The sequence below is a fragment of the Pelmatolapia mariae genome, linkage group LG15 (assembly GCF_036321145.2).
Source record: "Pelmatolapia mariae isolate MD_Pm_ZW linkage group LG15, Pm_UMD_F_2, whole genome shotgun sequence".
In the NCBI taxonomy this organism is placed as follows: Eukaryota; Metazoa; Chordata; class Actinopteri; order Cichliformes; family Cichlidae; genus Pelmatolapia; species Pelmatolapia mariae.
In genome coordinates, this window is record NC_086240.1 from 29,760,066 (window position 1) to 29,778,778 (window position 18,713).

The 18,713-nt window shown below is 40.1% G+C and overlaps 1 protein-coding gene across 5 annotated transcripts in view; it reads left to right on the forward strand.

The window, feature by feature from the left end:
• cnih3 (cornichon family AMPA receptor auxiliary protein 3) overlaps positions 1 to 18,713 on the forward strand; it is an 87,492-nt gene that overhangs the window by 36,755 nt on the left and 32,024 nt on the right. For all 5 annotated transcript variants that reach the window (XR_010096373.1, XR_010096374.1, XR_010096375.1 and 2 more), the window contains exon 3: positions 4,523 to 4,570. Coding sequence is in view for 2 of the 5 variants with exons in the window: in XM_063495845.1 (XP_063351915.1) it covers positions 4,523 to 4,570 (48 nt within the window). In the remaining 3 variants the exon portion in view is untranslated. The remainder of the gene's footprint in view (positions 1 to 4,522; positions 4,571 to 18,713) is intronic.

The window sequence follows — 18,713 nt, forward strand, 5'->3', positions numbered from 1 at the left end:
TGATGTTAAATTCTCACCCCAACCGGTCGCAGCAGATGACCACCCCTCCCTGAGCCTGGTTCTGCCAGAGATTTCTTCCTTTTAAAAGGGAGTTTCTCCTTCCCACTGTTGCCAAAGTGCTTGCTCATAGAGTGTCATATGATTGCTGGGTTTTTCTCTGTATGTATTATTGTAGGATCTACCTTATAAAGCGCCTTGAGGCGACTGTTGTTTTGATTTGGCGCTGTAAATAAAATTGATTGAAATTGAATTGAATTAAATTGATGTATAAACTCTGAAGAGTTCATTCAGAGCAGATTTTGGAGAGTTTTTCTAAGAGTAGTCAAATAATTATGAGTATAAATAGCATCTATCTGTAGAGGTAAAGTCCCATTAATCTTTTTGGGAATGAGGTTCTTAACACCTAAATGCTATAAAGAGATACAGTGGCCACCTTCATTTTCCCACCATGTTTTATTTATGTCCTACACTCTCATCTTTCGCTGTTCTTGCAGTGGTGTTACCTCAGAGCTGTTTGCAGCCTCCAACCCAGGAACCTCTGGTTTCATTATTTACAGCGCAGACATAAATTAATCATTTTCCAGAAGGAACCTCTGTTGCAGTCTGTACTTCTTAAAAATAATAATCAAATATTCATGTTTACATCCTCATCAGTTGTAGGAAATGATATATTGGTGTTCAGAGTTAGAACAACATTTCTGCTTCTTACCTTCAAATACCAGTGAGCCAGATCCACTCACAGAGTAATGTATTATCTCATAACGACAATTTATTTTAAGGTCTGCGATATGATAAAATAAATGTACACTCCTATCAGTGGGTTCTTGCGTGGTTTGTTCGATAAATGACCTGAATCAAGAAGTTCAGACAAGACCATAGCTTTCCCACAATACATCAGTGTGACAATGAGGGACCAATTGGTGACACAGCTGCATTTGACTGTCATCGATCAGGTCTTTGAGGATCATCCTCTGAGGTCTTATTAAGAGATAGAGAGAAGTAAGAGAAGAAAGGTATGCACTATGTATGGGTGAAAGAATGTAACCAAAGTGATGAAAGTTCAATTGTTTTTCATGGAAAAAAGTCATGGCAGACTGAATCTGAAGGCATCTGTGCATCATTTGTGAATTTCATAGTAGCACCCTCAATAGCCATTGATTGCAACTTTGTTTTCGGCAGTTTGGTTGTGACTTGTAAAACAAGGGTTCTGGTACTGGCTAGGGTTTTTTTTTTTTGTTCAGTTTTTTCCAGTGGAAATGTATGAAATAGGGCTGTGCGATATGACCAAAATCTCATATCCCGATATAAGACATCTATCATCCCGATAACGATATAAATCACAACGATTTAACGTTTTCTGTAAATTCTGTGAATCTCGGGCGGGTCGACTTGCGTGAAGTGTTCCCAGCTGGGTGTCGTGTACCTGGAGTCGAGTGTTTTAACGGATGCATTAAAGGATGCATTTTTAGACATAAGTTGTAACGGCCGCCGTTTTCTTTGTGAGTATTTATTACACAGCGTGCTGCGGGGAAAAGCCTGTTCTAACATTTAAGTCTAAGGTTTATTTTTTAGCAACTGACGGCTCTTTTTTGCTTCTCATCCGTAAATACTCTGCAGACTCTTTCACATGATTCAGTTTATGTTGAAAAGTCTCAACAGGATCTTGAGCTTTATTGTGAAAGATTTATGTGGAAAATAAACAACCGGACATGCGATGGTTTTACCGTCGTTGTTGCTAACGACAATGCATAAAAACAGGCGCTTGTCCGTGTGGTTGTATAAAATATAAGAGAAAGAGAGAACTTTAAGAAATCAATATAGCCACTACAGTGACCATCAAAACGATGAAAAAATATTGCCGTAAACAGTTTATTTTGCGACACCACGAAACAAACGATAGTGTAAAATGAAACGATAGACGTTTTTATATCGTCATCCGATATATATCCTTATATCGAACAGCCCTAGTATGAAACCAGTTACAGACTAGGCATTGCCAAAGTTTTAGTGTCAAGAAGGTAGCTAAGTCCTGGCACTGGACAGCAATAGTTACGTCAAATATCTCATAACACAGAATTTTTTACATGTTGATATGATGTTGATACATATGAGATATCACTGGCATATTTTAAGTATATGGAGCTCATGTCAGAGTGACTTGCTTAATGAAATGGGAAACTGGATTAATACATACAATAGTACTGAACCTGGTAAATTACCAACAAATCTAGCTACAGTGATTTCACTTTTTCTGTTCATTGACTATATTCTTATAATAAACAATTCATAATAACAATAAGAATACTATTAATAATGTTGTTGTTACTAATGAATAGCTTACGTTCTGAACTAAAATTATATTCACAAAATGAAAGTTCAACACTTTTAAATTACAGTGAATATAAGAATCAAAGTTAAGCCTCGGGCTGAATACAAATCATATTTCATGGTGTTGCTGTGTGTTTGAAGTAACTCACTGCCAGAACGGACAGAAGCCACTTCTCACTGCCTCTGCGCATGCACACACACACACACACACACACACACACACACACACACACACACACACACACACACAGCATCTTGTCTCTCTAAGCCTATGTCTTTCCAATGAGAGCCTGCTTCTGTCTCTGACACACACACACAGGGAAGGATTCTCGCTGACACATTTTTGCAGAAAAATCGAATTCTTCTGCTCCCCGCCTGCAGTAAGCATTAAAAAATGTGGTATAAAAAATGTGCAGGTAGGTTAAAAACCGCAAAGGGCTTAAATTTAGGTCAAACTATGCTGTAAACAGATGCAGAGACTGCCTGTGGCTTTCAGTATGTGAGGAAGGATGACAATAAGCAGCGCTGCAGAGCAATGTTCATAAACGCTGTATTCATAGGCACCCGAGTGTCTTTTCACTCCAGTTATTTCAGCTCATTTTCATGCATTTTATTACCATTTTTCTTATGTGGTAACTAAATATCGGTTCAGCTTTTGACATGCTACCTTTGATGTTCTGCACGTGGATAAATATTTTTTCATATACTTCGTCATTCCCACAGAGCCTCTGTTGTTGACATTTGCAGGCGGTTTATGAGGCGCACAGATAAACTCAAAATGACTGTCCACAAGCACAAGCGGGCTGACACTCGGGTCAATACATGATTTATAAGCAGTCGGTATTTTGCATTGCCCCCCTGTGGACTTGCAGCACCGCCAGTCAAATGCAGGTTGCGTCATCCATAGGAATTGATTAATATTTGATCATGATGTTAAAAGCAGTGGTGAAATAGCTGCTTTTAGAGTCAGCATTGTTGTGAGTGCTGATTTAAGCATCTTACAGCTTAATATACAAGCTGAGAACACTCAAATATTAAAACTTATATAAACAAGTAGCAGCCACCGTTACTGCTGGGAGAAAGCTCCACAAATCAGCTATGTATGAATGAATAACTTTCTCTACCAATGTGGAGAAAAAATGACCATAGTGCAGGAGAACCTGATCCCCAGACCAGATGTTTCCTAAATGTTCAACTGGGTACAAGTACTTTAAGACTGTGATATATTTTTTGAGTAGATAAAATTCAAATGTTTTCAGAATTTATATGTTACCCACCACTACCACGTATCACAGGAGCATCAACTGAAGCCAAAATGCACAGACTTCCTCCAGTTCTTCCAGGGTGGATACCCAGGTCAAATAAAAGACATAATTTGTCCACTATATCCAGGACTGCCCTGGGGTCTTCTCCCAGTTTTACATGACTGAAACACATGAGAGCTTCCAGGAGACATTCTGCTTTCGATTTGGGGGATCAGTGACTCTCCTCTGATCCTGAATGAGTGAGTTATCTACTATACTCTTAGGGTAAGGCTAGATGGAGGAAGCAATTAGAAATAAGTGAATTGAAAACTTTGTCTTCAGCTTTCTCTTCAACACAAGTGTTAAATTCATTGACCAATAATTTTCTCCAACAGATTTTTCTGTTGAAGGAAAATGAGCACATCTTAATTCAGTCATCCGTCCATCCTCTTCCGCTTATCCAATTCAGGGTCGTGGGCTGGGCTGGAACCTATCACACCTGTGATAAGGCAAGAGGCAGGGTACACCCTGGAAAGACTGTCAGTCTGTCACAGGGCTAACACAGATGGGCCATTTAGAATAACCAGTTAACCTAACCCCTAACTGCAGTCCAAAGACTTTAGGGGGAAGCTGGAGTACCTGGAGAAAACCCAGACAGACAAACAAGAACATGCAAACTCAACACAGAAAGTCCCTAATGGACCTTCTTGCTCTGAGGGAACAGTGCTAATCACCACGCCACCGTGCTTCTCCACATTATCTCAAAATTTTAGTCAACTTTTTAAAGGTCGTTACTAATTCTGTGCAGTAGCAAAATTGGGATAACCATTGATTTTTCACCTTCAGCACTGGCTCTCAAAAGAAGGGCAACTTAACAGTGCAAGGACAAATGTGCAGTATTTCTGTAGTTTCATCTTTCATCATAACTTTTCTGTTTGCTCCTCTTACAGAGGGAGAGACTGCGAAACATCGAGAGGATCTGCAACCTGCTGAGGAAGGTAAGCAGTGAACAACAAATTTCATTCATCTTGTGCAAGTCCTATACATGGTCAGAAACAAAGCAGATTGGAGACTGGTAGGGAAGTGCATAGAATAAGAGGGAAAGAAGAAATGCATCTTGCAGTGAAAATTCCGTTTTCAGGTGACATCTGATACAATGTATCCGGAAAGTATTCACAGCGCTTGACTTGTTCCACCTTTTTTTCATGTAACAGCTTTATTCCAAAATGGAATCAATTCATTTTCCCCCCGAAATTCTACACACAATACCCCCTGATGACACAGTGAAAAACCTTTGCTTGAAATTCTTACATATTTATTGAAAATAGAAAGCAAAAATAAATTGTGTACATAAGTATTCAAAGCCTTTGCCATGACACTCTAAACCAGAGGTGTCGAACTCCAGGCCTCGAGGGCCAGTGTCCTGCAGGTTTTAGATATCACCTTGGATCGCAACACCTGAATCAAATAATTAATTCATTACCAGGTCTCTGGAGAACTTCAACACATGCTGAAGAGGTCATTTAGCAATTTCTATCAGCTGTGTTGGATCAAGGACACATCTAAAACCTGCAGGACACCGGCCCTTGAGGCCTGGAGTTTGACACCTGTGCTCTAAACTAAGCTCAGGTGCATCCTGTTTCCACCAATCATTTGTCAGATTTATCTACAACTTCATGGATGTCCACATGTGATAAATTCAGCAGATTGGAATAGATTTGGGAAGCCACACACCTGCCTATATGTTGTCCCATAGTCGCCAGTGCCTGTCAGAGCATGTGTACAATATATTTTTTGGTTTCCAGGGTTGTGCACCACTGTTTTACAGGTTTTAAATTAATTTTTCAATTTGAACAAGGATGCTTTGTTTATTATCTTTCCTCACAATGTACTGAAATCAAATGGGAGACACACATTGAAAGGTTCTGCATTGTGTTTTGCAGAGCTGTGCTGTCTGTTTCAGGTTTTGTGTGCCTTGAGGGCTCAGTATGAGGTTGAGAGAACTCCTCCCAGCTTCAGTTTGGCATCTGTTTCTCCCTCCACCTCTCTGAAACGCAAACCACATACTGTTTGAATTTGTGCATGCAAGCGTGCGTTTGTGCATATGTTTGTGTCATGCTGGAGGTTCACTGGCTGAACAGCTGATCTTGATCATCATTGTTGTTAACCCCAGCACCCAGCTCCTGCACTAGTCCCCGGGGAGGACATTTTCCCCTACAGATCATATGCTGAGATGGATAAACACACTGACATACTTACACAGACATCCAGACATGCTGTGCTTGGAGCTGTGATATACTGTGCAGGTAACAGTGAAGGCTGCTGGACACCATAGGCTGTTTAAAAAAAATGGATGTAGCTTGTGGATCTAAAAGGGCTAGCAGGGGGTTTATGTGTTGCAGTTGCAAAAACAAGTGTAGTTGTATAGAATGAACTTAGTAAAACACTTTTCCTTAGTCACTGTTATTTTTTTTTATTCTGTTAAATAACTGCATATTTTATAAATTACGATTGTCAAATTCCGTATTGTCAATTAATTTCCAGAAGGACAATAAACCAGTGGTATGCTGTATAGGGCAGGCTTATTCTGTGGTTGAAAAGCCGCTACTGTAAGATTACACATTGTCCCTTTTTGTATATAAATCTTACGCACCATGTGAGACAATATTGCTAGGATTTTGTTATGATAGCATAATAACAATAAAGACTGTTGAATCTTCAGTCTTAAGGTGGAAACTCTATAAAAGGGGTTGTTTTTAACTAAATCCATTGCCTACACTGCCATTAGTGACCTTGGTGCATGATAAAAAAAAGTCATGAATCATAGTATAAAGCCTTTAATGGGCACAGAGGCCTAATACAAGCAGAGATATCCACCTCAAAAAAGTGGTAAAATCCATAGAGTAACAAATGTATTTAATCTGTCAACACATTGATCATAATTTTGTCTAACCATTATTCAGCATATGAGGTGACTGACGATTATCCACTGGCTAGAGAACTAAGGCAAAGAGAAGCAGCAGGAGAGGAAATTCCTGCCAAGTGCCTTAGGCGACAGCTTCTTATTTCATACATTCAGACAGAATCACACATTATGAGTTACACGCTTTTAGAAACTATATTTCACTGTGTTGCATACTGTGCCTGTCAGCATGATTGCCTAAGGTCCTGATGCATGAGGATCTGCTGCATTGTGGTGCTTTTTAAATCCTTTTTTGAGAGCTCTTCTTTCCCCTTCGAAAACTGTTCAGTTCACACTGACTGGCACGCTCACAGCATGTTGGTCCTGACTGATTTGGTTAAAAGCTTTGGCTGTATTTCTTTATGTTGGCATATGCACTTGGTAGTTTTCACTGCACACATTCACAAGCAGGCACATGGACACGTGCCATTTTTGTTCTCAATGGAGTGTGTTGTGTTTGATGGGTTTTGGATGACTGGAAACCCATGCAGATGACAATAGCTTGAGGGGATGTACTGTGTTCTTGTGTTCTTGTGTGTGTGTGTGTGTGTGTGTGTGTGTGTGTGTGTGTGTGTGTGTGTGTGTGTGTGTGTGTGTGTGTGTGTGTGTGTGTGTGTTCATTAGATGTGCTTTCTTGCGGCTTGAAGCCACTGCGTTGTCACAGCAACTGAGCAAACCTGAGCGTATTCATTAGTGCTCTTCCTTTATTTTTGGGTCTGTCTTGGGCCTTTCTTCTCTCTCTCCTCTATTTTAACATTATTCTACCTTTCTCTTTTTTATCCCTCTCACTCTAGTCTCTCCATCTCTCCTAGTCCACAGATTCACAAGTGTAATAATGAGAGAATGAGTGAGGTATTGCCGAATCAGCAAAGGCAGTTTTTTCCATCCCTCTAGTAGGTACTCATCATAAATTAAGATAGTTTACAAATATCCAGGAATAGCTAATGCTATCAACACAATCAGAAGAAATAATGAATGTGATGTATCCCAAAAAAAGCCCTGCATTCAGTTTTTGAGATTGGCTCAAAATTTTATAATTAGTTTTCACATGATGGAACAAATTCTATGTAATACCAATTCTGTTGGAGCACAAGACAGGATGACGATGGAAAAGCAGATGGGGAATGACAGAGATATCCTAGTCAATTGGGAAGTTAAGAAAGGAAAGTGTTGTGAAAAACTTACTGCCATCAGCAAAACCTCTCTGATAGAATGTTTGCTCGGAAGCAACGAAAGCAGGACCAAATGACTAAACTCTACAGTAGCGTTCACCCCGGAGACAGCTCTTAAAGCAAAGGAATAAATGATGAAAATAAGCTGTTCTAGACTGTAAAGACTGTTAATGCTAATGTTTGCCATGTTCTGATATATGCTGACAGTGAAAACTTCCTACCAGAGGAGCCGTTAAACGAAATAGCTGTGAAAGGGATGATGTGGATTGGCCTTTACTTGGAGATTATGTATCAGAATTTCAGGAGCGGGACCACGCCTCCAAACACACTCCTTCCAGTTGTCATCTATATAAGTTCCCCCAGTTCTGCAAGCTGTTCATTCTCGTTTATGTGCCCCACCCTCCCTCCCTCCTTGTTCTCAATTCTTTAACTTCTTCACTCCTATTTAGTACATGGGGATCTGCCAGGCCCGGGAGCTGTCGTCAGTCCCCTTCGAGGCCTTCCCCAAACCACAGCTCAATTCATGTCCAAGCATTCACCTTTACCTACTAAAACGCTGTCAAACCTAAAATGAGGACGTGGGCCCAGCTAGTGAACTACTTTAATGTTATGATGTTATGACTATGATGCTAGCTGTATGGTAGAGCTAGACAAACAGGTGGAGGTAGCTGGTTTATGTATAAATACAGTGAATGATAGAAAGGGAGAAAAGGGGGCTTTATTTTGCACTCACAGAGTGAAGAGAAAGGTTATACCAGCGCTCTGAGTCACTGCGAACTGTGTGCACACAGAGAAATGGAGGATTAACCCCACCGTATTTAATTAGTGAACTTAATTGGACAGATCACCAAAAGAGGCAAAACTGTTTTTCTTATTATTGTGGCAACACTTTTTTGACAAATATTTTATGCGTATTTTAATCATTTATTTTACACACAGATAATGAAAACAATGCAATGATTTGCAAATCTTACAAATGCATATTTTATTCCAAATAGAAAATAGAAAAAGTATCTGATGTTTAAACAGAAAATATTACCTCAGTTTAAATTTAATGATGATCAACATGTCTGAAGAAATTTGGAATGGCATCAGTAAAAGACTGGAAGATTACAGTAAATGATACTAGGAAGAAACATTTACAAATTGTGGAACAATTTGAGAATAATGGCAGACAAGCGAATGCTTTTGGCAACATAGTGTATATTTTTACACAGCGTCCCAACTTTTATGGAATTGGAGTTGTTTAAAGTCAAATGATGCTGATTTAGGTTAGCAATACATCATTAAACAGGAATAGCACATATATATTACATATTGTTGTTGTCTAAAAGCTTAGTGTGGGGGCATCTGGTGTCGGATTATAAAGGTGTCATTAATAACAAAGAGTTTTCCTGTACTTAAGCTGAGCTCATGTTCATGTTCTACGGATTGCCTAACAAAGGCTGTATTCAGACAACTGGAAGAAAATAACTACCCAGTCAGGAGCAAACTTACTAAAAAGCTTCAGACTTCAAATTCAGAGAATTGAAGAAATAGGCGTCATGATATGGTAATGGCTGGTGTAGACAACAGCATGTTTAAAAAAAAAAAAAAAAAAAGTACAAGTATGTATGTTTTCTTTTACATGTGAATGCATAGCACACAAAAACCACTGCATATTATTCTTGAAGAAGTGACTGTGCCAGAGCTCACTCATAATGACATCCAGTCTATGCAAAAGCACTCCAAAACCACCAATATTTATCTCTATCACTAAAATGGTGAGCTGTCTGCAAGAACTCTGCATGTTATTGGGTTGAAGGTATTTGTAGAGTAGTTCCTTTGGCTAAGTTGCCACAAGCCATTTGTGCTTATTAGCATAGTGTAGGTTAAATACCAGAGGCAACTTTCCATAAGAGTCAATCAGTCAGTGGTGTAACAAAGGAATGATGGCACTTATTTGCCTATTGCAGTCTACTGACATCCTGTCTGTATTAACATGACTCACCGAGCTGCTTCACATAGAATAACTCAAAACTGAGACTGCGATGATTTAAAAGGTTTGGACTTGATGAAAGTTAACCCACAGTCTAGAAAACAGACACGGATACATAAAGTCAGTATAGCCGTGTCTGTACACACATAGTAACACATAACACATATTTGTTACTGTCTGTTAATCTAAACTGCAATAAGAGCATTAAGTAGTTCATTTGCATCTTGGCTGATAAGGTTAAAAGCAGATACATTCAGTCTTTCTGTCCCTTCAAATTGTATCATTGGTCTCCAATGATTTCCTTTACTGGAAAATACAAAAACTATTTTAAAGGGCATTTAAAAGTTCACTTCACAATGTCTTCGTTCTAAACAGATTAATGTCATCATTATTGTGATATCAGCAGCACAAAATGTGGACGAATCTCCCAAATAGTCTCCAGTCCTGTCTGTGCTAAAATCTGCTGTGGCCTCCAACTACCAATACTCAAGGTCTGGGACAGGCGGGTCTGGGTTTTTCAGAAACTGCTGATCTACTGGGATTTTCCCACACAACTAACTGGGGTCCAAAAAAGACCAGTCTGAAAAATGTGTACAACTTCACATATATTTAAATTTTAGCTTAGTTTTAAACTGCCTCAGCATGTGATGACCAACAGAGACACATGGGTAAATTAATAAAGAAAGAAAAATTATGCAACTGCCATACACTAAACAAGTCCAAGCAACAACAATGCCATCCAGTCTTCTGCAGAAGAAAAAGACTGTAAGTACAGTGCAGCACTGCGGGAACAGTGTAAGTTCCTTGTCAGTCACAATAATGAGCTTATATGCAAAACGCAGAGCTTCCTGTATCCCACACACTTTTACCGGGAAGGAAGATTGGGGAGGTAGAGAGAAGGGTGGAGACCTGGATGGGAAGGAAGTAAGAGATAAGAGGAAGAAAACAATTTAGCATAATAGCACTTGCCTTTATGCTGGAAAGAGTCAAGATTTCACAACTTTGTTTTGTATTTTTCTCTGTTATAATTAGATTAGAATATTCCACATTTGTATTTGGTATTCAACAATTGTAAATCACTCTAGCTTTGTTAATGTTATACATATGACAGCTGGTAGATTTTGAAAGGTTCAACCCATTAAAAAAATAATTATTACTTCCTTTAATATGGCTAGGAGTAGCCAACCATCCATCGGTCTTCTTACGCTTATTTGGGGCCGGGTCGCAGGGGCAGCAGTCTAAGCAGAGAAGCCCAGACCTCCCTCTCCCTAGCCACCTCCAAAGCGTTCCCAGGCCAGCCAAGAGATATAATCTCTCCAGCAGGTCCTGGGTCTGCCCCGGGGCCTCCTCCCGGTGGGACATGCCCCGAACACCTCACCCAGGAGGCGTCCAGGAAGCATCCTTGTCAGATGCCTGAACCACCTCAACTGGCTCCTTTCGATGTGGAGGAGCAGCGGCTCTACTCTGAGCCCCTCCCAAATAGCTGAACTTCTCACCTTATCTCTAAGGGAGAGGCCAGCCAGCCACCCTTCGGAGGAAGCTAATTTCTGCTGCTTGTATCCATGATCTTGTTCTGTAAAATTTGGCAAACTTTGGCAATTCTGAGAATGCACTGGCATAACAATTCTTGTGCCAGTGCATTTTCAGAATTGTCATTTAGGATAATGTTTGTTTTGTTTTGTTTTGTTTTTGTTTCCTTTGCATTTCTTCCATTTTGCTTTTCAGCCTTTATTTTAGAACAATTTCACTGTATCAAGTCCTGTTGTTATTTGAATCATATGCATTGGTAGGATACTGGATTGAAGGACAGTAGCTAAAAGTTCATATGAATGTATTCCAAGAACCACAACAAGTTGCCTGTGAACTGTGGTTTTCTTTCTGTTTATTACTGATCAGAATAGATCAACCTCACAAGCAAATTTATGAGGGTTGTTAGATATTTGCAGAACCTGCTGGCACCAAAAATGTATTGCAATTAAAAAATGGATCTGATTTATTTGTTTATTTTTCCCCCCAAAGTGATAAACATTGACATTTGGGGAGAAAAAAACAGAACATTTCTTCAGAAATCTTTAATTCTGTCTTAGTTTGATTCCTCCACTGAGTCAAACATGGTAGCAAAATTCTTTCATGAGGTACAACCTCCATTCAATCATCTGTCCATCCAAATCCAACTTGTAGACCTTTTCCATTCATCCTTCCATACGTACATAAAAATGCAGTTCTCTTACAAAGAACCTTTTCCAAACCACAGCACAAGGTTTCTGTAAATGGCATGGAAAGCAGGATTTCCAAACTGGAACACTGCAGACTTACTCTCAACAAGAATATCAACTCTGCCTGTCACCCTGCTGAAAGTTAACTCACTGTGGATTCAAGCCCAAGGCAAAACAGCACTCAATGCATTGGGAATATTTATTAAATAATCATGGGGGTTGCTTGGTTAACTGTTTTGCAGGCATATGGTGGGGCAGTAAGTTTCCATCTGCTGAATGAAATAAGATACATTAATAGTTCTGCACATTTGCAAGTTATATGGAATGCAGGATTGCCTTTTCTTCCTTTAGAGTTAAATTGCTGTTTTCCCAGTCAAGCTGATAAGACGGCATGTGTCCATGAAGCCAGTTACACATTACTGATACATATATCGTGCAGTATATGGCAGGTATAGAAAATCAGAACACTGGTAATATAATTTGTCAAAAAAGTTTAAAATAATGGATGGTGTTTGGTTGTAAACTGCATTGTGTTAATGTGTGACCAATCCCAGATTGTGTGCTAATAAAGGGTACTAGCAACTTAAAAATTGTGGGAACATTTTTAAAATTATAACCCAATGAGGTCCTGAGTGACAGGACCCAAGTGCAGCTACCCGAAGATGAGGTGGGTTAAACAAAAAGCAAGACTTTATTGTTGGCTGCAAAAACAATTTCATTGTGAAAGGACTCTTTAATCTACCTACTGTACAAAAGGCTAGAAGAATGCTGGGTTGTAATGTTGTAGAGCTTGTCATTTCATACAGACATGTGGCTGCTCTTTGGCTTGCTGTTGTTTTCTTTATCTTAGTTGAGAAATAATATTTCTAGACTAATATTTCAGAAACCAACTGAAATACTACAAACTTGTTTTGGCATTCAGCACAATTATCATTAACTTTTATGTCAGTTAGTACAACTATGTTAGCAAATCTATTTGCATGCTTGATTGAAATATTCTCATCCCTATATTTTACACGGGAAAGGAACTCAAAGTACATATGCAACAAGGTAAATTGCAAAAATCTCGGCGTTCCCACCTCTTGCATGCCATCCTGTCATCACGCTGTCTTTGTAGATACAGACAGTACTCTTTTTATGCCAAAACCCAGTTTGCTCATCACATTAGCAAATCTGGCCACTGATTAAAGTTTGTAACAGTTACTTTGACTGCTGTGATAAATAAATGATCTAAAAACTAACTAACCTCCCATCCAAATGTTCTTTTTTACACCATAACTATTCCTAATGAAATGATATTTTTTGCACTTCATATAGAGTACAATTTACATTGGGTCCTCTTTCACGTTGACTTTCCCACACCTTGAAGACTGGTCCTAATATGTCAAAGTAATATAAAATGGGATTCTCAGAGATCAATAATCTCATCTCTACTTGCCTTCCTTCTCTTCTACATGTTACTGATGTCTAGGTAAAGCTTGCTCCGCGTTCGAGTTAGGAAATGATGATGCAGAGAAACTGGATAAGGACTAATGAAGCTAGAACCCATGTGTGCTTCTAATGTTGCTTTTGAAGTTTACAATGCCTCTCTTCTTCACTTACTATCTGCCTTTGACTCAGTCACTGTCCCTCATGCAGGTGACATCCATCTCCACATCTCACACTTGCCATCCTTTGCTTTTGTACTCCTACACAAGTTTGTGAGTATATATAAATATATACATGGCATGAAAGTCAGCATCTGTGTACACAGGTGCTGTAATCTGTGTGGTGTCTGTTGTGTGGCCACTAAGGGCCTGTCCTGCATACTCAGATAAAACTCTCAAGTTTGTCAAGAGACTGAACACAAAGCAACGATAGGTGCACTGCACAGATGGTAGTTCTGTTTCTCGGATTCTAGACAGATAGGCAGAATTCTGAATTTACCAATAATCATTCAGTATGATTGCAAAATATGCACATTTTGTATATCAAAAAAAGCAACTGCTCATGTAACTGCTAATTTCATTGACACTCCAAGTGGGCATCCCTGTTATGAGTGGTTTAATTTTACGCTAGCTGATTTCACTTAAACTTTCTCTAGAAAACAAAACAAAAAAAGACCATTTCATGTATATGTGTAATAGTTTTGCTTGTGCCAACACCCTGTGATGAACAGTGTTGGGGAATACATGTTACGTATTTAAAATACAAAATATGAGTAACTGTATTCTGTTACAGTTACAGTTTAAATAGGTGGTAATCAGAATACAGTTACTTTGTTGTAATAAATAGAATACACAGCAGTCATTTGATGATACGTTGTGTTTCAGAGTTTGGAAAAATAGCTAAATTATATAATGTCATTTTATGGCATTTTGTGCACTTCTGAAAAAGAAGTTGAAAAAAGAATAAAAATATTAGATCCAAAACTGTAAATGAAAGGGGAAAATCCCCCCCAAAAAGCAGAACAGCTTCACTGATTCTTAATTACATTTAGCTAATTACACCACTTTATGTTAAACCTTTACTAGACCCTGTGCTGCGGTGCCAGTGTGACAGCTTTTTATTCTAGCAGCAAAAGCTGGTTGTCAAAAGTTTCATCCATGATGCCAAGCGTAATTCTCTGGGTTACTCAGCTGTGTGCACATAACCCAACATGTAGTTTAGTAGGAAGAGCTGTCACTGTTTGAATATGTGTGAAAATGACCTTCTGCTTTTGAACAGCGAACCATGGTGGGAAATAACCTAACACTGACAGCATCCTGGATGCTGCTGCTGCCTAGAAAACAGTTGTATTGTTTATACTGTATTCAGTGAAGATGGTACAGGTAGCCACTCACTGTCTAACAGCATGTTTACAGAAAAGCTGCCCTGTATATGTTTAGTCAGTCATACAGTAATATTACAGCAACAGTCACATACCAACTCTTTTTGTCTGCACATATGAGCTTTTGCCTTCTAACTGTTACATTCATACATTCAGACTCCTTTGCCAACATCTGCTGTAGCAGATGTGTTATTCTGTGTGATCATGCGGGGAGTGAGTTTCTCCACACTTATATGTCCTCAAGCAAGACACTGAATGCCTTTCATGTCCAGCTCTGTTGCCGCCACTGACTTTTGATAGAGGAAAAAAAATCCTAACTAGGGTCCAAGAGAGCAACATTATCATTATGTGCGATTTGTAGTTAATTTGCTCCCTTAATGACACAGTGCTTCAGATCAGGGCCAAGGCATTCAGTGACAGAGGTTTAGCTGCATTACTGTTTCACCATGCTACAATCCCAAGGCTGATTTAAACAGCAACATATTCATAGTCATTTAAAGTCACAAGTAAGGGTGCTGCTAGAATATGTGGGCCATTTGAAACAATGTTTCTCTGGGCTCTGGTTAATTACTGTAATTTGAAGATCCCAGTCGAATCTTTATTGGTCGTCTTCTTCAACTGGCTCCTATGATCATTATCATGTTTTACCCAAATAGCAACAGCAGTGGGCTCAAAGAGTGGTGACTATGTTCACCAATTCCACTGTGATAGTGCCGTGCTTAAATCTTCACATTGGTTGGATGGTCAGAGACTCTGACACTCTGACACAGGCAGTAAATGCAGTGACAGACAAACAGATTAGTGCAGCGTCTGCAGTATTATAAGTGCTAACATTCAGTTATGGTGAAGGGCACTAAGAATGATAGCAAAGCTGTCGGTCTACTGGTCAGTCTACATTCCCACCCTTAACTATGGTCACAAGCTGTGGTGAATGAGGTTATAGGTAGATGGAGCGGAAATGAGCTTCCTCTAAAGGGCTTTCCCACAGAGATAAGGTGAGGAGCTCTGTCATTCAAAAAGGGATCAGAGTCAAGCCAGTACAAAGTCCTTCATATTGAACTGAGACAGTTGGGATGGTTTGGGCACTGTGATTGTCAGATATAAATGTTTTAGTCATGTCCAACTGGAAGGAGGATGGCTGGGAAAGGGAGGTTTGGGGATCTCTCCCCCGGCCAACTGGACCCAGTTAAGAGGCAAAATATGGATGGATAGAAGTAACAATATCACTGCACAGTTGGGATAATAGTAGAACTTTTGCTGTGACAGCACGGTTAGAAATATGCCTTAAAAACAGGCGTTTCACTTTTAAATGCCCTAACATCCCCTTTCCTGCATTATGTAGTATCTTCAACAACAACCAGCATAACTTTTTCCAAAATAGGACAGGGTATAATCAGGTCTGCCAAAGTCGAGGGTGTGCAGAGGAAAGAGTGGGAGAGGAGGACTCATTAACTTGTCAGAGAGTCTTTGAATCATGGAGCAAAGAGACTAGGCGGGGAAAAAAAGGGAGAGAGTAATGACTAGAAGCACTGACACTGTGAGGAAGCCCATTGCTTCCACACAAATTCCAAAATATTTCAATCAACAGAAAATTCTCACTGAAATGTTACCAGGAATTCTGTTCATATGGATGATGCCACCACAGTTTACCTCCAATATAAATGTTTAGTGCGAGTTTAAGAAGCGATGCCATTTTAATTTTAAGGTAAATCTTTATTGTCATTCCACTAATACTGTGCAGTGAAATGCTAGCTAGTACTAGCTTTAGGAACTAAACCAGGGTTTTAATGTAAAGAAACGGCATTAAACTTATTTATAGTTCAAGGGCCACACAAGGAATAATAACCTTTATTTTTTTTAAGCATATCCCTACATTTTTCCTACAAGTAAATTCTGAAACACCCTCAGATATCATGAGAAAAATACACATATTTTCACCATGCATTTTTAGGCATAAATATTTCTTTGAATACATGATTCAGTAAAAGGACTAGCTGTTACAATACCTGATAATGCATTCTTTTAAATGGAGAAAATCTTGAGGGATGGCTGTTATGAGGAAAGGCAGCCCAGAAACTTTACAGGTTTGGGATATATCATCAGTAGTGGACCTTGAATTCATCAGGTGTTTCGGCCATTTTCACTAGACACCCTTATCCAAGAAGGCCCTGCCAGGGTTGGTCAGGCCCCAGAGTGTCTCACTGGTTTATGTTAAATTGTTATTTCTCTTCTTCTTTCTTCTGTTTCGTTTTCTACAGTTTATTTTCTTCTATCTCTTCACTGCAACTAAGAAATTATACTTACCTCTTTAACATTTATGGAGACTCACTTCTTCAAAGGGATAGAAAAGGTGATAAAGAGAAGTAAGACAAAAGGGACAAGATAGGAGAGAGCAGAGAGGAGAGCCGGAAGGGGGGCGCCCGATCTGGCTTCCCACACCTCTCCGCCGGATCGGGCTGTACACTCTACCTCCCCACTGTCTGCCAGAAAAGTGAAAGAAGAGCAGAGGGGAGAAGGGCAGAACATTTTTCTTTTCTTTTCTTTCATTCCTCCTTTTGGTTTCACTACCATGAGGTTAACTGCACAGTCCCCAGGAGGCCCTGAGACAGCTGTATCACTCAACCAGCGAAATTTCTAATGTTATGTTTTACCCTTTTGACGCCCCATGTTGAGGCAGGTCCACCACGGGTTGATCAATCCTGAGAGTGTGTTTTGCGGTTAGCTGACTGCCTTATCTGCCCAAGTGATGTCAGCCCTTTTTAGCCACAGCCAGTGACTGGTCCTCTCAGCAGTGTTAGCTAATTCTCTTATAGCCTGCCGTTGTGCCTTTCCTCCGATCCCAATCTCTCTAAGCAGTTTTGCTATTGTACTGGCAACAAAGCCCACTTCCACCGGGCGCACCTTGATCTTCCAGCCTCTGTCCTCTGCCTCAGCGGACAAGTTGGCATACCGCAGCTTCTTACGCTCAAATGCTTCCTCAATTGCTTCCTCCCATGGTACCGTCAACTCAATGACATACGCAAGTTTTTGAGAGTTAGACCAAAGGACAAGGTCGCAGAGTAGTTGTTACGATCTCTGTGGGAAAAATTAGCCTCTGATCCAAGTCCACTTGCATCTGCCAATCCCTGGCAACCTTCAGCGGGCCCAGGTCCAGGGTTGAGGGGGCTTGCCCTCGGCTTGTCTCCCTCCCGGACAAATGCTGAAGAAAACTGACGCTCCTCTTGGTTCTTTTGCACTCAACTTTCTCGGCTAGACACCTGAGGACCTGGTTGTGTCTCCAAGTGTATCTGCCCTGAGGCTAGTCCTACAACCAACCAAGATGTGCTTGAGTGTGGCTGGGACTGTACACAGCGGGCATGGACATTTGGGAAGTCTGAGGCGCTTCTTACCGTAGGAGCTCACTAGCTTCACTAGTCGATTGACATGATTGAGTGAAACCTCGTACATTGTCAACGGTCTGGGCAATAACCCAAACTGGAAGCACCAGAGCTTCAGTTTCCCTGGGAGTGCTGTGTTGTTAATCCGCTTGAGGTCATTAGCCAAGTTCTGCCTTAGTTGTTCTACTTGCCATGTATCATTGAGGTCTGCATTATACCACCGTCTCAAGCTCTTTATGGGCTTCTCTAAGACTGTTGGAATTGGTTCTCCACTGATATAGAATTGCTCGGCTGTCAATTTTCCTTTAATGATGGAGATGCTGCGAGATTTACTTGGCTTAAACTCCATTCTTGCCCATTCGATGTTTTCCTGGAGCTTCTGTAGCAATCCCCTAGTACATGGTTTTGTTGTTGTAATGATGGTCATGTCATCCATGTAGGCTCTAATGGGAGGAAGACGAAGGCCACTCTTGAGTCTCTCACCTCCCACTACCCACCGAGATGCCTGCATGACCAACTCCATTGCCATGATAAATGCCAGAGGGGAAATCGTGTAGCCTACCATAACTCCAATTCCCAGTTGCTGCCAGGCTGTGGTGGTGTTCTCAGCTGTAACACAAAACTGTA